Raw genomic sequence first — 25,854 nt, 5'->3', positions numbered from 1 at the left:
GGTGTAGATCTCTACACTCTTAGAAAAATTTACACCCTTTGGGGCTTATCTTGTCCCACAACAGTAATCGTCATCTGTCTTGCCCGAGTTTCCTTTCTTGAAAGCTCGGCGCTCGCTACTTTCCTGTCGAGAAGCTGCGTCACACTGATAACGCGCATGCCGTTCGTGACTGGGAAGTACCAGGCTCGCAGCGTTAAAGAAAGGAAACGCGGGCCATATAGATGACGATTATTGTCGTGGGACAAGATACGCCCCAAAGGGTGTAAACTTTTTTAAGAGTGTAAGAAAAATTTACACCCTTTGGGGCTTTTCTTGTCTCAACAATAATCGTCATCCGTCTTGCCCGCGTTTCCGTTCTCTAACGCGGCGAGCCCGGTACTTCCCAGTCACGAACGGCATGCGCGTTATCAGTATGACGCAGCATTCTCGACAGGAAAGTAGCGAGCGCCGAGTTTTCGAAAAAGGAAACGCAAGCAATGCAGATGACGATTATTGTTGTGGGACAAATATACACCCCAAAGGGTGCAACCGTTCTAAAAGTGTACACTCATAGAAAAATTTACACCCTTTGGTGCGTATCTTGTCCCACAACGATTATCGTCATCTGTCTTGCCCGCGTTTCCCTTCTTTAACGCGGCGAGCCCGGTACTTCCCAGTCACGAACGGCATGCGCGTTATCAGTGTGACGCAGCGTTCTCGACAGGAAAGTATCCAGAGCCGAGTTTTGAAGAAAGGAAACGCCAGCAAGGCAGATGACGATTATTGTTGTGGGACAAATACACACCCCAAAGGGTGCAACCGTTTTAAGAGTGTAAAGAAAGTTTGCACTCTTTGGGGTGTATGTCTGCCACACAACAATAATCGTCATCTGTCTTGTCCGCATTTCCTGGCGGCAAGTACGGTACTTTCCAGTAACGCACGGCATGCGCGTTATCAGCATGACATAGCGTATTCAAGAAAGGAAATGCAAACAAGGCAGACGACGATTATCGTTGTGAGGCAGAGATACACCCCAGAGGGTGTAACTTTGCCGAAGAGTGTTAGAGTGGACAATTTCACTCCTAAACCGGTTGCATCCGTTGGGGTGTATACTTGTCCCACAATAATCGCCAACTGCCTTGCTTGCGTTTCCTATCTTGAAAACGCCGCGGCCGCTACTTTCCTGTCGGGAATGCTATGTCATGCTGATAGCGCGCATGCCGTTCGTTACTGTAAAGTGAACTAGACCATTGGGTAGTGAGCTGACTCTCCGGTGGCGGCGTGCGCTCCCGCGTCGCCGGAAATGTGAACATTTTTATGTTTTCCCGGGGACCCGCGCGGAGGCGCTGTCGTCGTCGTCAATGTAAACCTCCGCTGCCTCCGCCGCTGCCTTCCTGGCTTTGCGCGCCGCTGCCTCCGCTGTGCTTTCTTTCATGTGTTCCGAAGTTTACATTACCAATTCTAATGTTCTAATTCTAATGTACATGTAAAAGGTGCCCCAAAGCCGTCGTTATTCAGCGTGCCCAAGGATGAAGCACTTCGAAGACTGTGGGAAAAAAACCTCCATCGAGCGGACAAGCCTCTCGAAGACACAAGTGCCGTGTGCGAACTACATTTTGAGCCGCGCTACGTAATTCGCGACTATGTACACATCATTGGTGGCAAGGAAGTGCGGATCCCACGTGGTAAGCCACTGCTTAGCAGTGATGCTGTGCCAACCATTCTTCCAAATCTACCCGCGTATTTGACGAAAAAAGCTGTGAAAGAGAGGCCTGCTCGTAAAAGGAAGTCAGAGCCTTCTCACTATGCCTGCCCCAGATGAAACTTTCCAGCTTGCGAGGCTGACAAAGTTTCGTGACAATGGAGGGCTCCTATATCCAACTGGTCGCTTATTTGGTTTCATAAAGAAGCCTGAGGACTTGTTCACAGGCTGCTTCTCCCATGGACAGCTGCACTCTGACAGCATTTTAGATGTGCTGACAGTTGTCAAAGCCAGACTTGGCCAAGAGGTTGGTTGTTCCAGTCATGCTTCCACCCTTTCTCCAAAAATAATCAAATTCTATGTCACTACACGACTTCACTTCTATGTTAAAAGTATAAATACTGACAAGTCGGGGAAGCGCCAAAAGGCAAAGCACTTGAAGTTGAGCCGCTGCTCTTGAAATGTGCATGCTGTCTGCATTGTCTACTTGTTGCATTGTGCTTGTCAAGATAATAAACTTTTGTTAAAGTTGTTCAACCAACATTTTGTTTGCATTTTTTTTTTCTCTTTTTCTTTCATAAAATATTTCCTTAAAAATAAGTGTGGCTATACCAACATCACTCTCTGGAAAGGCAGATATAGGAAATTATGCAGTATGTTAGTGTCGGGAGAATTAAATGCGTTTTATGTTGGAATAATGTAGAGCAACGACTGATGTATAGGCGCATGTTTTCTGGCACATATGTGACAAGCTACAGCATGGAAGGTGTTTTAAACGGTTTACCTTTTGTTTCAACATTCATGTGCGATTAAAACTTCATATCTATGCTGCTTAACATTTCATTGATATACCTCTATTTTTCTTCCACAATATGCTCAGCCAGAGTCAAATAGGTGGGTATACAGGAAAGGCATCGTTCCAAAGGTGCCTGAATTGCTGTAAGGACTGCAAATAGGGTAACGCCGAAAACGAATTTCTGCACGCGCGCAACTCGTTAACACCGCGACATATGGATCACTTACGTTCTAATCAAAGACAGCAGTAAAACTGCTGTCTTTGACAAGAATGTAAGTGATTCATTTGTTATGTCACGCTATTATTGAGTAAATATACCCAAACTTGCTGTCAATGGAGAGGAACCCCACAGCCTTTTACTCGGCGCAAGACGCGAGTTTTCGATACGAGTGCAAGCTCAGCAAAGCCAGCGTTACAAAAATGGTGATTAAAGAAACTTTTCCCTCATGAAAAGAAAGACGAAGTACTACTGACAAACAAGCATACTGTCCAAGCTCTTTATTTATATGAGAAACGAGCATTCAAGAAATTAGACCGTTTCTACAGCGGCGACCACGTACCTTTCGCACGGCCAAAGCGCGGCCGCTTACATTGAATACAGTGGTGGCGCCATCTAGCAGGCGAGACGTAAACCGCGACAGCGGATGGAGCTCAGTCAGCCCACTACCCAATATTCTAGTACACTTTAGTTACTGGAAAGTATCGGGCTCGCCGCGTTAAAGAAAGGAAATGCGGACAAGACATCACGATCACACTCTTACACTCTAAAAACAGTTGCACCTTTTGGGGTGTATATTTGTCCCACAACAATAATCGTCATCTGTCTTGGCCGCGTTTCCTTTCTTTAACACTGCGAGCCCGGTACTTCCCAGTCACGAACGGCATGCGCGTTATCAGTGTGACACAGCATTCTCGACAAGAAAGTAGCGCGCGCCGAGTTTTCAGGAAAGGAAACGCAAGCAAGGCAGATGACGATTATTGTTGTGGGACAAATATACACCCCAAAGGGTGCAAACTGTTTTTAGAGTGTATACAAAGTTACACCCTTTGGCTTGCCCCTTCTGCCACACAACAATAATCGTTATCTGCCTTGGTGCGTTTCCTTTCTTTAACGCTGCGAGCCAGGAGCAATTCCAGTAACGAACGGCACGCGCGTTATCAGAGAAGGGGCACTGCAAAGGGTGTAAACTGTTCTATGCTGATAGCGCGCGTGCCGTTCGTTACTGGAAAGTACCGGGCTCGGAGCGTTAAAGAAAGGAAACGCATCAAGGCAGATAACGATTATCGTTGTGTGGCAGAAGGGGCAAGCCAAAGGGTGTAACTTTGTAAGAGTGTACTGTTGTGTGGCAAAAGGGTGTAATTTTGCTTAAGAGTGTAGAAAGTACCGGGCTCGCAGCGTTAAAGAAGGGAAATGCGGGCAAGACAGATGACGATTATCGTTTGCGGACGAAATACAACCAAAAGGGTGTAGGTGTCTAACACAGAAGACGTTTCCGGCGCTCGCGGTTGCGCGCGGACAGCGTTGAGCATCAGGAGCCACTTTGTGAGCAGCGCATCACTTTTCCTCGTCACGCGCGTCGCGTTAGTACGCCTACCGCTAATTGAAGCAGAAAGACTGCTCTTTAAAAAAAAAGTGTGTAGAATGGGCGTAATGCGGCAAGAAAGATTTCACGCACGAGCGTTTTGCGCTCTTCGGCGCCATTAGCCAGCTGCCTCTCCTGACTGTCATTATTTGAAACTATTCGCGTATTTGGCCTTCTGCTGCCGCTGTTGCGCTGCAGGGTTGACGATTCCGCTGCTGTTTCTCTTGACGCGAAAGCGGTGCGTTTTTATTGCGAGCGGTGCGTGAAGGAAGCATCGTAGCAGACGACAGCCGATGGGAGCAAGAGAACGGAAACGACGCACGAGTGGCGGCACGGGCGGCACCACCTTCGCTGCGGCTCGGCGTTTGCGTGCCGTGGCGGCGCCTCAGCGGTTATTTTTACGTTGCGATTGTCGTCTTTCCGCGGCGGCGTGAGGTGAGGGAGGGAGCTCGGTGGTTCGGTACGTGAATACCTCAGTCCACGCCGAACCCGAGCTTCGCAAGGAGCCGCGTGATGAACTTGACCTAGCCACGTGACAATCCCCGCGAAAGTGTATGATCACCCGCCGCGTTTCATTGCCTTCATTCTCATCCGGCCACTGGCAAGCGTCAAGGAAGGAACCTTGCTGTCAAAGATAGCCCGAGACGCTTGCAACTCCAGGTGATGTCTCGCTTTCCGAACAATGCGGAAGCGTTTTGTTCCTTTGTATTCACTTTCTTATTTTCCGCGCCACCCCGCTCTTTCGCAACGTCGGGCGCCTCATGGTTTTGCCATGGAGCGAGACGCGCTGCGTGCTGTGTGCCGGCCGCCTCCTCTTTCATCGCTTTCAGTGATATCCCAGCGTTCTCTTATTTTTTCCTTTACTCTCGGAGCTTGTTGCCCATGTGTACAGATGTTCCTGCAGCAGACATCGATATATATACCTGTGGTTCTTTCGCTGTATCGGCGGAGATACCCGAGTAGGTTTGTAGATCAAGGTCCCTTCGCACTACATGATCGCCGCGGATACCGCGATAAATTACCGATGTGAGCTATCTGCACTCACGCGTTGCGTTTTTCTAGCAGCAGTAGGAGCCACTTTCCGAGCGTGATGGTTAAGGCCAGCGTCCTTTTCCTTACACTTCTCTCTCACCTTTAATGGTTAGATTGTTGCTCTCTCTCTGCGCGCTTGAGGTAACGCTCTCTACTTTGAAACGCAGCCAATATCGCTTTCTATATTTAATTGATTTTGTGGCTGTTGTCTGTGCTGTTTTCTCTTTAAAGAACTCGCTTGAACCCTTCCCCCCCCTCCACATACCGTCCCTTCAATGCGGGAGTTTGGCGGTGTTTCTAAAATGTATTTCAACATTCAAATTTTTTTGCGTGTGTTGTAGGTGGTTTTTTTCCCCTGCGTCATTGGAAAAGTTCTTGTGGATGCGCTGGTTGCCGAGAGAATTGCGCGAAATGAAAGCTTCGTGCTGTTCATTCATCTTATGACAGTGGTACGTCATGACAGAATTTCACGACACTCGCAAATAATTCGACTTACTTGTTCTCAAAATCTCTATGCTCATTCTTATTTATTGTTGGTTTATTTAATTCTTAACGTGACTATAATAAGGGTGCAGGAGGTACAGGCATTTTCTATTACTTTATTTTGTTTGACGTTGCAGATGAATAAGTTTTTCATGTCATACTGTTACCAAAGTGGCTTGCACACTTAGTAGCATCTTGGTAGCAAGTCTTTGTTGTGCCAAAGTGCATTTGATCTCACTAGACCTGTGATTTATTGTGTACAAGTTAATGGAGTAATTAGTAGAATTACTGTACAAGTCTCGTAACCTTACTTGACAGCCTAATCACAATATCTGGTGATGGTGTAAGCTTCATCAGTAATATGTTGTGGTATAAAAATGTTTGACTTGGTTTTAGCTTTCAGCCATCATCATTTCTTAATTTTTTATTTTGAAAGTAGGGGTGCTAACAAGCTTATAGCTGTCTATCTATGAGGACGTCGACATCTGTTGACACAGGTTACAATTATGACACCATAATTTACTTTTCTCGTCGTCATGTCTGCTGGTGCAAGAAACAGGTTTCTGAGAAAAGCAGTGCGCTTTGTCTACGAGGAAGCAGTTTGAAAGGATGATTGGGTCGTCAAACAAGCTTGCTTCCTTGTATGATGTACATTCTGGTTTCCTGCTGTAGTGTGTGAATTTGTTCAAATTATTTACCTGGATTAGCTTGCACATCACCTTGTGCCATCTTGTGGCCCTTCATAGCAGCCTGAAAGTATTGACAATAAACATTTGAAATTTTCCTACTACTCAAGCTAACACAGAAGCAAATAGGCACTTTAAATAAGAACTCAAGTTAGTGCCAAATATTTTTCACAGCCTGACAGGAAGAGGTGAAATTGTTGCCACTGCTCTTGAAAAAACAAATTTCGTTCTTTAATGTCTTTGTTGCAATATCTAGTTATGTGGCATAGACAGAAAAGTTAAATGTGTGTGGAGTGCTTCAACTTTTCATTAATTTATTTATTTATTTTCTTTTGGGGAGTTTAACATTTCCAAGCAACACACGGGCTATGAGGGACGCCGTAGTGGAAGACTCTATTGATTTTGACCAGCTGGTATTCTTTAACATGCACCTAAATCTAAGTGAATCAAAGACATGTAATAAACGAGAAGAAAGGGGGTTAACCGAGGGGCCCGATCTTTATTAGTCATTTCATAAGAAGCCAACAAACACTGACACCAAGGACAACATAGGAGAAATCGCTCGTGCTTAATAAATGAAATTAAAAAAAAGATAAATTAATGGAAATCAAAGTGGATGAAAAAACAACTTGCCGCAGGTGGGGAACGATCCCACAACCTTTGTATACGCGTGCGATGCTCTACCAATTGAGCTACCGCGGCACTGTTCCCCCATCCACTTTCTTGGGTATTTGTTTCCTAGTAGAACCCTGGGAGTGTTAGCCAGCACCACCACTCAGAAACCTTGGCGGCGGATGTGGAACATCCTTTCTGCTGCAAGTGTGACGAGAACATGATCTTTTTGAGTGAAGGCAACCGGTCAATAAACCCACGCATGCTGCCTGAAGGCGTCAATGTTGCCGGATTTGAGACCCCCGTTATGTAATAAACGAGAAGAAAGGGGATTAACCGAGGGGCCCGATTTTTATTAGTCATATCGTAAGAAGCCAACGAACACTGATACCAAGGTCAAGATAGGGGAAATTACTTGTGCTTAATAAATGAAATAAAGAAACAATAAATTAATGGAAATGAAAGTGGATGAAGAAATAACTTGCCACAGGTGGGGAATGATCCCACAACCTTCGCATTATGTGTGGTTCCGCCAGACTCTCCTGTCACTTTATTGCAGTATATAGAAGATGACATCAGGGCTTTTGTTTGCCTTCAAGTAATTCATTGCTTCACATATTGCTTTCATATTAGAACTATACGACATTACGTGTTAGGGGCTGTTGTGAAATCTAGATTTTTTTTTGTTTGGAAAGCAATGTTGCAGCTGTCATTGCACAGTATTCCACAAGACATTGGCGGAATGAAACAACAGTGGAAAACAGTATAAAACGGCGAACTGATAGTCCATTTTCGTGGTGCTGAGAACAGTGTTCTTACGTTTTCATTGCCGTCAAACCATGCGATGCTTGGAGAGAATTATGCATCATACTTTATTGCTGTACTGCAATACACAGCAAGCATGTTGTATGTATTGTTACAACCATTTCAACAGGGCACAAAGTCAAAGAATTTTAGATGGGATGTTACTGCACCAGTTGTGATTAGTATTTAGATGTGCAAGTGTCTTTATATTATTATTATTATTGTTATTATAGTTATTTTGCAGTACTACTAGAGGCCCAAGTTCATGTATGAGGGATGTTCCGAAAGTAAGTTTTGTCATTTTTTTAAAGGAGAACATGGTACTCCAGGTGAAACAAACAATCTCATCATAATCCACGTCTGCTGGTTCAACGATAGAAAGAGTGTCAGCGGAGGAAGCTTGAGGCATGCTCAGATTGCTGAAGAAGAGAGCGTAGCAGTAGACCAGCGTGCCCGAGGTTATTTGAGTACAAATCATGATGGCAGACAGATGTGTGCTGACAACGGGGTCGCCAATGGAATCCTGTATTAATGGGCACCTGTTCCTTGCATTGAAAGCTGCACTCTCGGGATGTCATTTCCAAAACAATGCTGAGGTGGAGCCGGGTGTGCGACAATTCCTTGCATTGCAGGGCACAGAGTTTTACCAGAGTGGTTTCTTCAAACTGAGTGCATGCTGCAACAAATTTCTTAATGTCGGTGGTGACTACGTGGAAAACTAGTTCATGATGCCATGGTGTATTTTTACTTCTTGGAAATAAAGTTTCAGTGTGAAGTTAAATGACGAAACTTATTTTCTGAATGTCCCTTGTATCTGCCTTTAAATGTATGAATGCATTTGTATTTTCAGCAGAAACGACATATGTGGCTTGTGATTGGCTATAGCAGGTTGTCTCACACTGTTGTGGTGCTGCTATACTATAGGAAGCTTTAGTGTAGATTTTCCATGGCCATCTTTGGCCGACTTTGCCTCAGAAGTCTGTTTCGTTTGCTATAAAATGAAGTATTTTAGGCATTGTCATGAAGATTATTTGCACTGCCCATCATGAAACCATAGGAGAGGCTTCATCCAGATGCCAGGTAGTGGTTGTGTGTATAGACTGAAGTGCTTATGTACCATTGGAGGGTAGCTTTTCAGAGTTAGAGCAGAAGGTGAGATTGTGAGAACTAATGTAAGAGTGATATTTAGTTGGCTAAGCAGCTGAAGTGACCCTAACCTTGTTTGCACATTTATTAGATCGATACTTAAGAGGAAGCTTTAGCTCGAGCCCAACTCCGACGCGGCTTATTCAAATACATGAAAAAACGCAAAAACGTTATTCTGAGATAACCCCTGGACTGATTTTGATGAAATTTGTTGCATTTGAGAGAGTAAGATAAGTTCTAGTGACTGTTGGAAGCAGAATTTTGATTTAGGGCTTGAATTTTGTTACAAAGATTTTCAAAAATTCTGAAGTTTGAAAAAAATAGAAGCATGAAGTTTACAAACTAATAGCTCTGCATCAAGAACAGATATCGTGGTTCTGTAAACGACATCCATTAGATCATTCAAAGCGGACAAATATTATATGTCATTTTACATCTTACGTGAATTTGTTACATTGTTTACGAGGGTTCTGCAAAAGTTGTAATTACATATTATTACATTTTTTGAGGTTCATGTGTAACATATCAATTTTGTCCGCTTTAGATGTGCTATCAGATACAATTCACAGAATTGCGATATCATTTTTTCTTGTTGAGTTGCAGAGTTGTAAACTTGATAGTTTCGTTTTCTGAAAATTTGCAATTTTTGTCCATTTTTTATAAAATATTGACGGCCTAACTCAAAAATTCGAAACCAACAGTCACTAGATTTTAAGTTTTTCTTTTAAATGCAGCAAACCTAGTCAAATTTAGTGCTGTGGTTGCCGAGAAAAACGAATTTTCCTTTTACATGTATTTAGATAGGAGCACCCGAGCTAAAGCTTCCTCTTAAGGAGAGTAACTTGTATCGTCTGTTTATATTGTGGACAGATTTGTGGCCTCTCTTATGACCTGTTTGGGTGTTTTCATGCCCTTTCCACGTCTTGAAAGTTTGCCTGCAAAGGTTCTTACCCACTTTCTTGCTTTGGTTCACAATGCAGGAGACCTACACTCCACCAGCTGGTTCTGGTGGTCCTTGTTGTGAAGTAAATTGAAGCCTACAGCATGGAGGGTGAAGAGCAAAGAGCGACTTTTGGTGCACCAGACTACGCTGTGTTTTCTGTGATGCTTGTGGTGTCATCGCTCATTGGCATCTACTACCGGTTTACGGGTGACCGGCAGCGGACAGCACGCGAATACCTAGTGGCAAACAAGAACATGTCAGTTGTGCCTGTGGCATTCTCACTCATGGCGAGCTTCATGTCTGCAGTTACGTTGCTGGGCGTTCCTTCTGAGAATTACTACTATGGCACTCAGTTTGTTATTATCAACATTGCATATATCTTTGGCACACCTATTGCTGCCTATGTTTTCCTGCCCGTGTTCTACAAGCTCCAGGTCATCAGTGTTTACGAGGTTAGTGGAGCCGTCTCACTTGTTGATTACTTAGGTGATCATGTTTTTGACATACACCCTCCCCCAAGTTCTCCTCACCTTTCGTCAATTCAGAATGCCAGGCAAAATTACATGCCTACATTTAAAGCACAGTTGATGAAATTGATTGCAGCTACGAACTCTTTTAGCCAAGCAACTTCTGAACCCAATAACCTGTCGTCAGAAACTGGTCTGTGTGTGTTTAAAGGGGCCCAGTAAATCTTTTTGAGCATAATAAATAGATCTACTTTGTCACTCAACAGTACAGTCTTGTGAGCCTAATGTCACTTCTGTTACTGCTATGAGGAGCCTACAGTTTTGTCCAAAAGACCACCTGCTCATTCATTTCATTTCATTTCATTTTATTACCTTAAAGGCTCCAATAAATGGAGCGTTACATAAGGGGTGGCAAGAATAAAAATACATAGTCACAATAACAGGAAGTTTTTTACATTTTCGGTGAACTTGGATGGGCACATAATGACAGCAACGTCGTTAGGAAGGCCGTTCCAGTCTGCAGCTGTGCGAAGAAAAAAAGAATTTGAAAACGTGACAGTGCGTGAGCGTGGACGGGCAACCTGTAGCTGATGGCTGGTGCGGTGAGATATGCGTGTAGGAGGAAGGATATAAGGTGGGATGCGCATATGGCTATGAAAGAATTTGTGAAATAAAGCTAGGCTGGCAATGCGACGACGGAGCGATAAGGGGGATAATGCGGATGCAGTTTTTAAGGAGGAAACGCTGATGTCAAAGGAATATGATGAGTGGATGAAACGAGCGGCGCGATTTTGTACAGATTCAAGATCATTAATTAGGTATGCCTGATGAGGATTCCAAATAGGCGATGCAAATTCTAGTTTTGACCTGACAAATGATTTGTAGGCTAACAATTTTACATGTTGAGGAGCGTGATGCAGATGGCGTTTTAAAAATCCTAAAGTCCTGTTCGCGGATGATATTAGGTTAGTAACATGAGGATTCCAGGAAAGATCGCTCGAAATTGTTACTCCTAAATACTTGTATGAATGAACTAGTTCTACCGGAACTTCAGATATTACATAAGGAAATAGGAGGGAATTACGGCGACGGTGAATGGACAAATATTTACACTTACGCGGGTTAAGTTCCATTAGCCACTCGTTACACCAATCCTGGACTGCATTAAGATCACTTTGAAGAGAAGATTGGTCAGCGGTGGAATTAATAACACGATATATCACACAGTCATCCGCGAACATACGTATGCTAGATGTTACGTTTAATGGTAAATCATTTATGTATATTAGGAAAAGTAGCGGGCCCAGCACGGATCCTTGTGGGACGCCTGAAGTTACAGAGACTGAATTAGAATTCCTATTATTAATGGTGACAAATTGTGAACGATTAGTCAAGAATTCTTCAATCCACTTTAGTATATTAGGGTCAAAATTTAAGCGGGAAAGCTTTATAAGAAGGCGTTTATGGGGCATTCCTTTAAGCTACTTGAAATTCCCAGCATTTTTTTTGTCCTTGAATTTCCCAGCACTTCCATATACTGCGGTCATTAGACAGAATTTTTTAGGTGCCACGACTTAGCAGTACTTTTAGCAGAAGCTAAAGTAGACTCTTCACCACAGATGAGGTGATGGTCCTGCCTGGGGTTTAGGCTGGGGGAGGGGTGGGGGTATGATGCTGCTCTGCCAATCAAGAATATTTGGCACAGCCTTGAGGGCATGCCAGTGCAATTGTGGACGGAGCATGACGTGTATCATTTGGCATGAGGAAAGTGGCATAGCTTTAAGTACGCTTGCAGTGACAAAAAGGAAAAGGAAAAGGTTGCAAGGGCACGGCAACAGCAATCTTTGCTGAAAACTGTGGTAGTATGAATGCTCAAAATTTTTAATGTGAATTCAATAGACCCTGCTATTCGATTTGAGAATTTGCTATTTGAAGTTTTCAAATATTTGTTTATTTAGAATATATGTAGCAGGTAACACTTATTGGAGTCCCATGGGATTGAGAATAAAGGAAGTGAGGACTGTTCCAAATGATTCTATTGTATGAGAGCTACTGTTGGGGGACACAAAGGCACCAGTTCCTGGGCTTAGTTATTTCCAGCTCAATAAGAATATTATTTGGGCAGTCTCACCAAGTTTGCATTCCTAACAAACAAATGCTGCTCATTGTTAGGAATGCTGATTTGTGTAGGCTGCCCAAATAATATTTCTCGCTTACAAGCACCTCAGTTGTCCCATTGTCTAATTGTTAGTGGTATTACATGCATGTATCAAGTAATGGATATAAGCCTGATATTTTTCTTTTACCATACAGACAGCATGCAAACTTCCGTGGTTTTTTTCAAGAAACGAGAAAATATTTGATATTCGATTTGATATTCAGTTGCCGTTTTTCTTGATTGTTAGATTCAGAAATTTAACTATTGAAACACCCCTCCTGAAAACCCTTCAAGAAAGTGCATTTACAACCTTTTGGTTGCAAAAGGCATATTAGCAGATGTCCTTTACACCAGACAAGTTCCAGAACTTTCATAAAAGTTACTGCAGGGTTCTTCTAGTTGTTTAGGTATAAATTAAAGTTAACAAGGACATAAATGAAACATGCCGAGAGCTGTTACTTTCTTATCATGTTAGCCTAATACCAATGAAAGAATGCGTTTGCAGGCTACATGGTACATTGCCCTTGAAAATTGAGTACTGTAACAGTGCAAATAAATGGGACACAACAAAGCGTACATAAAATGTACGTACAAAGCTGCTACAGACAAAAGCAGTTGCTATGAAATGTAGTGTTAGCTTTTATTGCCTTGTAGTCTTATGGCCACACGAAAACAACTTTTCTTTTTCAGTACTTGGAAAGAAGATTTGGGAAGGCAACCCGTCTGGCTATGTCTGCTACATTTGTAATACAAATGGTGAGGCTTACAGTTTAAGTGTGTGTAAATATTTTTACCTGTGGCTCTGTTTATAAATGATTTCAGCCGCTTTATAGTACACTTCGATATCCTTAGACACCAATGCAGAATGTTTACAGAAAGGCACTCACTGCCATGTGAAGTCTTGGACAGTAAGGTAAGCCTCATAAGTCTTTAGAGCCTCTTTGAACAAGGACACGCTTCTTTTTAATATGTATACATTATCAGACTATTGTATTACCAATGCCACAAGTGCAGCTGCATGTTATGTCAGTGCGGTTACGACTTGGTTCGCATCACAGATACAGCGTTGGCGTTCTGATTGACTCATTGCAGCAGGACACTGGGCTGCCATATTTGGGATTTTACTTGCAGACAAGGCAGCGGCGCGCAGTGGTATTCGCTTCCTGCTGCAGTTGGCCACATTATTCAGCGCAATAAATTTGCTGCTGCCTGCCTGAACTCTTTCCCCACTTGAAACTTTCAGCAAGTGTTTGGTATGCAACACATGCGAATTCTTGTGGCAGATAAGCATGAGGCATCAAGACTGGCTGTCTGACTCTAGACGTCATTTTCAGTTGTTTGAATTGGCAGAGGGATAATCACAGTGGGGAAAACTTGCATCTAGTGTGTCCCATTGCTGCCAGTGCATAAATTGTGCAACCTGGAATGTACAATCAATGACAGCCTAAACTGAAACAAAATAACGGCAGACAGATACTGGGGCCACAGCTCAGCTGCAAGAACAGAAAGCTGCGACGAGATAAGACATGTCCTCGAGAGTGCCCTTTGCTGCTGCCGTGCGAATCGTATGGTTTCGTCTGCTACGCTACTGCGCAGCTCTCACGTGTGCGTTATAAAACAACTCTGTTCACAAAAATACAGCTCATCTTGTCACTGAAGGCGCCGCCTATCCAGTGCTACACTTTCAAAGTGAGCGGGTTCCAAAAAAGTCATTTCCAGATAAGTGAGATCTGACAAAACACATGTGTGCTAGCAGAACGATCCGTTGTGCAGCAGATGGAACTGGCTGATTCGCACAGCAGCAGTGAAAGACACTCTTGAACACATTTTATTGCGTCTCAGCTTTTCGTTCTCGTGGCTGGGCCGCGCCACCAGTATCTGTTGTCTGCTGTTATTTTGTTTCAGCTTAGGCTGTGCATGATTGTGCAGATATTATGCACCTTTCTTGTTCTAAACTACAATGCTTGCATTATCACTACTAACGATGCATTTTGAAATGATAGAGGGGGGGATAACATTACAAAATTTTGCAATTGTTAGGAATGAATAACAAATGTATGTATTTGGTGTTCAGAACATTCCACCTGCCCAGCAAAATATCACTGTAGTGTACCTGTGCACTCACTCATTGAGATACTATTTGCTGTTTTGTAATCTAACTGCATCGCCTGCTATCTGAACACAAAGCATAGACTGTAATTTCGGAACTGACCTGCATGTTATCGTTCACATCCTGATAGTGGTGTGGAACAAAAGGAAGTGAGGCATTCCAGTCCAGGTAATATCTCTGTGCAGGCAGCAACTGATCACTTTGGTGAATCCATCAGAATGAAATGGCTGCGGTTCTGTCTTAGTGTCTGTGGGTTAAGTTTAAGGCTTTTGAGTTTATTTTCCAGCAAGTCAGAGATGGTAAAAAAAGTCCAAGTACAGTCGTGAATTGCATGCAGGATGGATCACTTTACGATGCCAGACTAAAGACAACAATAGGGTTACAATTAAGAAATCTTTGAAATATTTCTGCAATTGGGCTATTCCGAATGACTGGTGAGGCCATCAGCCTCAGTGCTTCATGTACGTCAGGAGTTTATAAACTTGACATTCACTGTGCACTTTTCATGTTCAGAATGTGACACACGCTGAAAGTCTCTTACAAATAAGTAGTTCAGGCAGTGTCAGTGAAGACTAATGTAAAGCAACATTACTTGCTGCAGCAACAAACAAATGTTGCACTGCTATAAAGGAACCACAAGTACGGCAGCCATGCGTTACAGCAGCTTGCTGCCTTTTCAATGTGTGGCCATTGTGAGCTGGAATGTAGTATAAAGGTCCAAACCAGTTGCAGACGTTTCACACTATGTAAAATGGGCTTTATGCTGTACTCTGCTATGAAGCAGTACACTAGTGTCAGGGCAGGTGTGTTGGGTCTTGCTGGGGCGTCCTAGCAGTAACTTGCTGCACATCAGATTAGTGAACTTTAATGATCCCCTCGTAGATGGAAATGCACAGCAGTCAATTCTGCCGCTCCGCCCCTTGCTTACTCCCACCTACTGGGAGTCTGCTTTTGAGATGCGTGGGCTCACATGCAGTAGTGTGTCAAACTGGCTTAAAGAACTTATTTCTGCACTCAAGCCAGTGGGCGTGTATTTTGCATAAGGACATGTTAGAATCAAGCAAATATTGGTCATTTGAAGAAATGCAGTTATTTTGAGTAACAAGAGCTTACTCTTTTTCTTAATAACTTGGTCAAGTTAGGTCTGGCTCTGTTGCCTACAGTCAGTTGAATGTGTGCAACCCTAGATTGTTCTAAATTATTACTGTTCCAGGTTTTCAAAGACTAAACATTGCTTCAGACTTTGACCGCCCCTTGTTGTGCATGCTTGTGCATTCCGCATCACAGGTGCTGTACATGGCAGTCGTGCTGTACGCACCAGCTGTGGCCCTGAGTGCTGTCACTGGCATATCAAAGTGGCTTTCTATTATCTCTGTTGGTCTGGTCTGCACATTTTATTGCACTATTGTGAGTACAACTTTATTGCCATCTGGGTGGGTTATCATCTGGGCGTCTTTTTAATGTTCAGAGGTGTTAGAAAAAGGGGGGGGGGGGGGGGTGAGTATAAGCAGTGCAGTTTGCAGTAACTTTCACCTAGCATAAGTCATATAAACCTTTTTTTTTCTTTCTTTCTTTATTGCTTTACGAGTGTCCTTTCATGTGCTCTCCGTGCAAAAGTTTGCCATGCGTGAAAGCCATAAGAAAGGTTTCTTCTGTGGCAATTTGTGCACAATGGAACTGAAAAGCACCATCTATGCTTCTCTGTGTGGCCACCATGCAGTGCCTCTGTTTCAGGCAGCACAGCCAAGCCACTAAAAAAATGTAATTCTGGCGTTTTATGTGCCAAAACCACAATCTGATTATGAGGCACGATGTATAGAAATGGGGCCGTGGCGGCCTTGAGGGTGTTTATGAGGGATATTTGAGGTATTTCAGCTATGGCTGTCTTGAGTCTTTCAAAATGGGGGATTTGAGGTGATTGTTACTTCTTGTTGGTGTAAAGTCATAGCAGTTGCAGACACCAGAAACTGTGCAGTAATTGCCTATTTGTTTCTTACTTAATTAGTACAAGTTTAATAATTATAGTTTTTAATTAAGAATTAAGTTGCAAATGCCAGTACTAACTACTTGCTGGTAATAAGAATTCTATCAACTCTACCAGTTTCGAGATATTTGTTCACAATATCAGCAATGAAGTACATTGATGTTATACATATCTTTGTCTCACATTAACCAAGGAAGGCTTTGTGAGGGAATTATATATAGAATGCCAATGCATTTTGCTGCAGGATTGGGGTCTCTCGGCTCTTGTTACATAGGCTGTTAGCACACCATGTTCAGCATTATGGAATTGTGCAAAGATTGTGTGCATTGCTGTCCCTGTGTGCAAGCATCTGCCCATGTATGTCTAGAATGGGGATGTAGTTAACTTCTTTTTTTCACTCTTTTTCTTAGGGTGGCATGAAGGCTGTTCTGTGGACTGACCTGTTCCAGTCAATACTTATGTTTGTGTCCATGTTTGCTGTTGTTGGTGTGGGCACCTATAGGATGGGCGGTGTCTCCAATGTCTGGAATGAAGCGCTCGCTGGAGGGAGGATAGAGTTTTTCAAGTGAGCAGTATTTATTATTGCTTCTGGTAGCGACTTTCTTAATCCAAACTGACAGAATGTTTTGTTAATGAAGTTTCTTTTTCTGCCATTTTCTAATGACATGCAGGCGATTCTGACAAAATTCCTCTTATTGTAATGTACGCTATGGCTTATGGTGAATCAAGTGTTGCAAACGTCTTAGGCTTTTCCGGAAAGTGGCATGATTCAAATTTCATTGATGATGGACATATTTCTCTTTGTGGCCTTCGACAGATTTCTTACATTATGAGTGTATTTTGTAACCATGCACTGATGCTAATTGTATTTAGGCTACAATATTAAATTTTAATCCCCAGAGTTCAGCTCAAATGTTACTCTGTTTACATCTTTGTGCACTAAGGCTTAATTCTATACTGCAAATCTACCCAAATGTTCACAGGCACCATTGCGAGACAGTGCCAACATAGTCGTGAGTTCACGACGACAGGTGGTATTATTCGACTGTCTGTTAAGGCCACATTCTTGTGGAGCATCAAATACGTGTACTATGTTACTCTCATTTCTGTTTGCAATATAGTTAACTAAATTTCGGATGATTCAAACAAAAATTCGTGGTTTATAGGAAATCGAGTTACGGCAAATCATTTGCAGTCGTAAACTAGCTACAGCAAGCTGTCGTATCAGAACTGACTTTGTGCAAGTCGCCTTTTTGGTTACGCAAAGGCTGAAGCCACCTCTGATATTACTTCTCCTGTCTTCTTATTTTTTCATAGCTTTGACCCAGACCCAACTGTACGCCACACCGTGTGGACCCTGGCCATTGGAGGCATCTTTGTCTATGTATCCCTCTACGGTGTCAATCAGGCCCAGGTTCAGAGGCTCATGACTGTCAGCACACTCAAGAAAGCACAGCTGTACGTGCAAAGTGCTGGCTGTTGCACATTTATTCTTCAAACTGGTGGAGTGTAAATACTAACCTAGTAGCAGCACTTTGTTGCGTACTCCAGGGTAGCGTATCGTACTGCTGCCGAGTTGTAGCGACGCCTGTTTATCGAAACTCGACCGACGTTACTATTGGGTAGCGTGGCGTTGTTGGCAGGCTGCAGGCATCCAGTAGACCATGGCGACCAGGCAAGGACGAGACGATTTCTAGTTTGAAACTTGCACGGTTTATTCAAAGGCTGGTGAAACATAAGAGAATGAAGTGTGGTAAAAGTGCATTTCGGAGCCCCTTAAATAGGCTCTCTAAAATCGTGGGAGGGATCTTGCTCCCGTTGACGTCACGTGACAGGCACAGAGTCTGGTTTGTGGATGGGCGTCTCGCCTCCGTAGATACCAAGCCTGCAGCAAGGAAAGAGCGTCCCGCCTCCGTATATACCAAGCCGCAGGTCCGGGATTGTAGACGCGTATCCTTCTCTTTTGCGTGTTGCTGGTTTGCTGAAGTTCTCCTGTAGAGCTTGACAGTTCGAGGAATGGGTCCCTCTAAAGTCGCACACACACAAAAGGGGCCTGCAAACACTGCGGGATGTCCGCCAGACCGGCATCCACTTAAGACAACCATGGCGAATTCATCATCATCATCAGCCTGGTTACGCCCACTGCAGGGCAAAGGCCTCTCCCATATTTCTCCAACAACCCCGGTCATGTACTAATTGTGGCCATGTCGTCCCTGCAAATTTCTTAATCTCATCCGCCCACCTAACTTTCTGCCGTCCCCTGCTACGCTTCCCTTCCCTTGGAATCCAGTCCGTAACCCTTAATGTCCATCGGTTATCTTCCCTCCTCATTACATGTCCTGCCCATGCCCATTTCTTTTTCTTGATTTCAACTAAGATGTCATTAACTCGCGTTTGTTCCCTCACCCAATCTGCTCTTTTCTTATCCCTTAACGTCACACCTATCATTCTTCTTTCCATAGCTCGTTGCGTCGTCCTCAATTTGAGTAGAACCCTTTTCGTAAGCCTCCAGGTTTCTGCCCCGTAGGTGAGTACTGGTAAGACACAGCTATTATACACTTTTCTCTTGAGGGATAATGGCAACCTGCTGTTCATGATCTGAGAATGCCTGCCAAACGCACCCCAGCCCATTCTTATTCTTCTGATTATTTCTGTCTCATGATCCGGATCCGCAGTCACTACCTGCCCTAAGTAGATGTATTCCCTTACGATTTCCAGTGCCTCACTGCCTATTGTAAACTGCTGTTCTCTTCCGAGACTGTTAAGCATTACTTTAGTTTTCTGCAGATTAATTTTTAGACCCACTCTTCTGCTCTGCCTCTCCAGGTCAGTGAGCATGCATTGCAGTTGGTCCCCTGAGTTACTAAGCAAGGCAATATCATCAGCGAATCGCAAGTTACTAAGGTATTCTCCATTAACTTTTATCCCCATTTCTTCCCAATCCAGGTCTCTGAATACCTCCTGTAAACACGCTGTGAATAGCATTGGAGAGATCGTATCTCCCTGCCTGACGCCTTTCTTTATTGGGATTTTGTTGCTTTCTTTATTGCGAATTAGGGTCTCTTTAAAGTCTCACACACACAAAAGGGGCCTGCAAACACTGTGGGATGCCCACCAGACCGGCATCCACTCGAGACAACCATGGCGAATTGGGAAGTCACACTTTGTTTCGATGAGGCATGGTGGTTGTGAATCCATTTTGCATGGGGTGCTAGACGTCAACTGTAACAACTTGTGCAAGTCATCATGTATACGAGCTAAGTCCTCTTTGACCTACTTGCTTTTGGGACCACGACTATACGCCTAATGCACCGCCTAAGAGGCGCCACTGATAGCCACCTAGCGGGTGCTTCCAACGGTACGTGTGGGAGCAGTAACAGACGACAACCCTTCGCAACAAAGATGGCTGAAGTTCACGGCTGCGATTTCTCCTTTGTTCGGGCGCCAGACTGATTCTACTGCAGTGACAGCTGTAGGGAAGACGCTGGCCTCTGTGGGAGTGGGTATGAACACAATGTTACCGGTGTTTGAGGCAACATGGTCCACGTACGCGCCAGGTGCGTCCCGCAGACAACCATGAACCCCATTTACATGAAGTTGATCTCATGTTAACTAGCCTCTAAATCTTGTTCAGTTTTTTTTAACTTCTACTCTTGCCGCAATGATGCTTCTGTACCTCAATAATAAGCTCCCGTCGTTAATGCAGACTGATATCAAAGAAATCCACATGTGCGATGTCTGCATATGCCGTTGTGATTTTTCTGCCAATGAATACATGTTACATCGCCGAATGAGTGCAGTCAAGGTTGGCTCAAGAAGAGTAATTGCGAAGAGTAATTGCGAATTGATTAATAGAAACGCATACACTAGTCAACAAAGTCGCCAAATGCACAGGTTAATAAAAGCGCGTGTTAGCGCTGTATCGCCGATGCAATTCTGCTGCATAAGCCGATGAACTACCGTTCCCGCTGCAGTTTTTGCAATTTTAGATTCCCCAAGGGAGCTGCTTGGGAACGTACAAAGCTAAAGTCTGACTAACGTTTCAGTAATTTATTTTTAATGTTACTAAAGAGGTGCCACACGATATATTTAAAGGCAGAGCAGCCCTAGTCAAAGTAGATGAGCGCTGGTGGCAAGGCCGGGTTTAGTCCTCTGCGGTGTAAGCATAATAAGAAAGAATTCAGTTTAGTACAAAATTCACATACAAGAAGTGACTACGTTGTGAAACAAACAAGTCACTCGACGTGTTAAATCTGCTCAGACAGCATCGAGGTGTGATGACTTCCCAAAAGTGACGTGATTTTTAGTGAAAAATAGGACAAAAATACCATATGCAGCAACTATTGGCAGTTCTCGCTCTGAACTGCCTATTTTCGAAACACATTTCCCAAAAAGCAACAATATCTAAGATGCTCTCGGGTGAAATTTGAAGAATAAAGCTGTTAAAGAAGCACTTGCTTGGTATCATTCCGATAAGACGCAGCGCAATTTAGACCCTTTACAAACGAGGCAGGGTGAAAACCTCGTAGCCCAAAAGAATCAACAAGAGTTATGCATTAAGGAACTAGCAACAGTTAAACATGTGCGAAGCCACTCATAGGTGTAAAAACATGAAGTGCACGTCGCCAGCTGGTGCGAAGATTTACCGAGCCACATAATAACAATTTCATTTCTTGCAAACTTCAGTAGCTTTAACATACAACACAATGCGCTCGTGCAATCGTGCTGCCTAGGTAGTGCAAAGCGTTAATGAACAAAACAATATAAGTGGCTAACGACATTCCGAACTTTAGCGAAATGATTTTAAACCGCATGCTGCACTGCAGACGAACTTCGTCGCTTACGCATCTATGATTGAGTGGAAAATAACATCGATGAAACAAAGGAGTGGATGAGAACAAGAAATTTCCCATTGAAGCAACAATTCATTGCTACCGTTGCTCCCGCTAATGATGCTTTGTGGGGAATGATTAGAACCGTATCGCCGGCACGTTCTCGCCAGTATTTGAGCCCCCCACCGTACAACAATTCTTCTTCAACATTTCTTGAAGCCTTGGCCACCCCACACATGCGAAGGGTGTTGCCTATTTTGCTCTGAAAACGTGAATAAGACAGAGAAGCACTATGAATGACACAACAAACTTTGGTGCGCAGCTGGCTCCTCTCCCGTGTGTCCTGCGCAAGGCTGCCACCAGTGGCGCGTCCATCGGCGCGCACTGTGCGTATATAAATTGTGTCATGGTTCATTTTCAACTTTGCAGTTGCTGATTGGGAATTTCAGTCGAATCTCAATAGTTCGAACTCGAAGGATCCCGAAAATTTGTTTGAATTAAAGGAAGCTAATTGAATGGAGGACTTACCTGCAGCTAGTGCATGTGCATTGAGCTAACACATGGGTGGGGAGTTCCACAAGATTTACTCGCATGTATTTACAAATTACAGTCAGTTATTAGGCGTATCAGTGCTCGTACAGCGATAGGAGATGGCGGGTGCGCGTATGTACAATAAAAGGAAACATGCCAAGTACTGTGACAACTGCCCCTTCGAATTTTGTATATGCTTCACTGTGTAAGACTGCTGTATTGGGGCGATGTTGACTTTCGGGAACTGGCATTATGCAACGCGCTGTGCTTGCCGCTCTCCGAATCCATTGGCGAGAATTACAAAGGTGGAATCTGTGCCATTGCTAACAGTGACGAATTGTTTCAATGAAAAACGCAGCACTGTACAGCAAGAAGCCTGATAGCGAACGCCAAAGTAGCTAGGCCTAGCGTTGCCACATTGTGGCTATGGCTGCCGGCGGATTTGCGTGTGGGAGCATCGGCCTGAGGTGGCGCAATAATCGAAATGGCAGTGGTGGTGGCTTCGAGTAATGCCGTTTCGGACCTGCGGTCATGGCAAAATGTCCAGAAAGTCGGATGGCAAAGGTTTTTTCGCAACCGAAATTTCAGACATTCTTATACATTGACTCTATGGGATATATGGCGGTGCTGCAGCACTAACAGAAGTCACTAACCCATCATGAACAGAAGTAATCGATGATGTGCACCTGCACACGCCTGCACACATATTTCCACCACATTTTTTTGTTCTTTATTTTTCGCGCGCGACGTTGAGTCTCTCCCAAGCTCTTTCTCTATGGCAAGATCAGAGGAATGCTGGTCGGAGGGGTTGCTTGATTTGACGTGCTGCTGAGAGCATTGTCGGAGCGTCGTATGTCCGAATTAACCATCAAAAATGCTTGTGTGTTTGAATTACTGGGCATTTTAGCCCATTGGAATACACACAACTTTGACGGGACCACAGCGTCAGTTCGAATAAACCGGAAGCCCAAATTAACCGTGATCGAATTAATGAGATTCGACTATAGTAAGTCATAAAAAAGTGGCTTGTCTCAGTTTTTAAAACAAAGAATGAACTAGAGCAGGTTACAGTGTGCTATAGTAGAAAATGCATTAAGTTTAATGTAACACTGGTGCCTTGGTTTAATGTCCCCCGATTTTATAACGTCTCTAATTTTGCGACTTATTAGTGCAGTCCCGGTGAACTGCCAATTGAGACAATGGATTAAAAGCATAGATTGTACAACATATATATTCACACTATCAATCAGGTGATAGAGAAATGTGCGGAATATAACCAACCGTTATATATACCTTTCATTGATTACGAGAAAGCGTTTGATTCTGTCGAAACCTCAGCAGTCATGGAGGCATTACGGAATCGGGGTGTAGACGAGCCGTATGTAAAAATACTGAAAGATATCTATAGCGGCTCCACAGCCACCGTAGTCCTCCATAAAGCAAGCAACAAAATCCCAATAAAGAAAGGCGTCAGGCAGGGAGATACAATCTCTCCAATGCTATTCACAGCGTGTTTACAGGAGGTATTCAGAGACCTGGATTGGGAAGAATTATGGATAAAAGTTAATGGAGAATACCTTAGTAACTTGCGATTCGCTGATGATATTGCCTTGCTTAGTAACTCAGGGGACCAATTGCAATGCATGCTCACTGACCTGGAGAGGCAAAGCAGAAGAGTGGGTCTAAATATTAATATGCAGAAAACTAAAGTAATGTTTATCAGTCTCTGAAAAGAACAGCAATTTACAATAGGTAGCGAGGCACTGGAAGTGGTAAGGGAATACATCTACTTAGGGCAGGTAGTGACGGTGGATCCGGATCATGAGACGGAAATAATCAGAAGAATAAGAATGGGCTGGGGTGCGTTTGGCAGGCATTCTCAGATCATGAACAGCAGGTTGCCATTATCCCTCAAGAGAAAAGTATATAATAGCTGTGTCTTACCAGTACTCACCTACGGGGCAGAAACGCGGAGGCTTACGAAAAGGGTTCTACTCAAATTGAGGACGACGCAACGAGCTATGGAAAGAAGAATGATAGGTGTAACGTTAAGGGATAAGAAAAGAGCAGATTGGGTGAGGGAACAAACGCGAGTTTAATGACATCTTAGTTGAAATCAAGAAAAAGAAATGGGCATGGGCAGGACATGTAATGAGGAGGGAAGATAACCGATGGTCATTAAGGGTTACGGACTGGATCCCAAGGGAAGGGAAGCGTAGCAGGGGGCGGCAGAAAGTTAGGTGGGCGGATGAGATTAAGAAGTTTGCAGGGACGGCATGGCCACAATTAGTACATGACCGGGGTTGTTGGAGAAGTATGGGAGAGGCCTTTGCCCTGCAGTGGGCATAACCAGGCTGCTGCTGATGATGATGATGTACAACCTGAGATGACGCATCTCCCATTTTGTACGACGACCCAGACGAAACTACAAAGCCAGCGTTGGACTCTTGAGAAGCGACGGCAGCCTATGGCAGCTCCCTCGTGGCACTGTCCCCTCTGTCGTCAGGAAGGGGAGAGCACCTATTTGCAAGCAGAAAGCTCTGACTGGCTTACGGGCTCCGTCCTAGCCTCCTTTTTCTTTTCCTTGCGTTCGCTAGCCTCGCATTGTTTGTTTCATTTGCCTCTTTCCACGTTCCTCAACTGGCATCAGCCTTCATTCCTTTGTTGCTGTCTCATTGCGCTTTCTATCTCGGCAGTGCCAGCTCCCGTCACTGGACATGTTCGCACATATTTCCAACAGCGTTTTTAGCGGTGTGCCAAGCCCTCTATCTTCATAGTGTGGAGGGTGCTGTTGGCTGCATACTTCGCTGCGTCCATTGCAAAGTCCCGCAAAGGTGAAAATAGTATCTCCGAAAGTGATCACCCAAAAATACTGCCTTAGTTCAGTTGGACAGTGTGAAAGCATGTGCTAAGATCGAATTGATTAGTCACTGAAAGGCACACAGATCATATTGGATACATGTGTAGTTCATACACACAGTACGAAGCTTTGTCTCCGTGCCAGCGCACAAGACTTCTGAAGCATCCGCTTTCGCTCGAGTCATCATATAATGCCGACACTACTGGCTGCCAGCTCAGACAAAGATGATGCCACAGATTTTGACATGCTTGTGCCTGCGTTCATGGATTTGCTGCATGAATCGACAACATTCACGTATCTGTGCAGGCGATGGCGCTGTAGGTGACCTCCTTACGGATGTTGCTGCGCTTGAAAGACAGCCCTTGCTGCGTGGTTCAATGAAAGTGTATAAGAAATTGACCCATTTTTTTAAATGTCTGTACATGAGAAAAGAACGTTCTAGCATGCTGGTACATGCAGATTGCAGTACACTGTATGCTAAATCTCTCTACTGAAGCAGGATTTGCACCTGCAGTGCAGTATCCATTGTGAAGGGGAAAAAAAGATGGAAACAGCACAGTGAGAAGTTTTCTTTATTTTTATTTTTCATGTCTTTATTTTTTACCTCTTTCATAGTGTCTATTCTACCATACTGATAGGGCATTTATAGCGTAATTCAAAATCTGTATGTATAAAAGTTAGTCACATTTCTACTGAATGGTGGTTGCTGCATGCAACTAGGATACTAGTGGTTTGACTACAGAACCCGCAGCAGTAGCTCTGTGGTTGTAGCATTAAAGCCACAGGTATAATTTCTAGCCATGGCAGCCGTAAGCGGACTGCAGCAAGTACTCGTATACCCAAGACCCTAGCTTTTCAAAATTTATTTAGAGCCCTCCATTATGGTATCTGATGCCCTGCACTGCTTTAGGGCATTAAACCTAATCAATAATTCGATCAATCAAAATGTCTGGTGTCGTTATTTCTGTGACTATATGGATGGTTTCTTGGATTTTTATTATTTCAGGGCTCTCTTCCTCAACTGGCCCATTGTTTCGGCACTGAGCTTGATCACAAGCTCTGCTGGTATTGTGATGTACGCAAACTTCAGGCACTGTGACCCCTTGTTGTCAGGCAAGATAACCAAGACGGATCAGGTATGTTTCC

General features: G+C 43.8%; 1 protein-coding gene across 6 annotated transcripts in view; it reads left to right on the top strand.

The window, feature by feature from the left end:
• LOC135905039 (putative sodium-dependent multivitamin transporter) overlaps window positions 1-25,854 on the top strand; it is a 77,797-nt gene that overhangs the window by 19,835 nt on the left and 32,108 nt on the right. For 2 of the 6 annotated variants that reach the window (XM_070531570.1, XM_070531572.1), the window contains exons 1-7: window positions 4,367-4,720; window positions 9,804-10,218; window positions 13,082-13,147; window positions 15,789-15,908; window positions 16,896-17,050; window positions 17,803-17,943; window positions 25,715-25,844. In XM_070531570.1, coding sequence (XP_070387671.1) covers window positions 9,868-10,218; window positions 13,082-13,147; window positions 15,789-15,908; window positions 16,896-17,050; window positions 17,803-17,943; window positions 25,715-25,844 — 963 coding nt within the window. In that variant the 5' untranslated portion in view covers window positions 4,367-4,720; window positions 9,804-9,867. Of the gene's footprint in view, window positions 1-4,360; window positions 4,721-5,433; window positions 5,542-9,803; window positions 10,219-13,081; window positions 13,148-15,788; window positions 15,909-16,895; window positions 17,051-17,802; window positions 17,944-25,714; window positions 25,845-25,854 lie in introns of those variants that run through there. The other 4 variants (XM_070531567.1, XM_070531566.1, XM_070531569.1 and 1 more) reach the window with 4 other exon arrangements.

This window comes from Dermacentor albipictus, chromosome 1 (genome assembly GCF_038994185.2).
Source record: "Dermacentor albipictus isolate Rhodes 1998 colony chromosome 1, USDA_Dalb.pri_finalv2, whole genome shotgun sequence".
In the NCBI taxonomy this organism is placed as follows: domain Eukaryota; kingdom Metazoa; phylum Arthropoda; class Arachnida; order Ixodida; family Ixodidae; genus Dermacentor; species Dermacentor albipictus.
The sequence above is the reverse complement of the archived record's forward strand: the minus strand, read 5'-3'. Positions and strand labels throughout refer to the sequence as shown.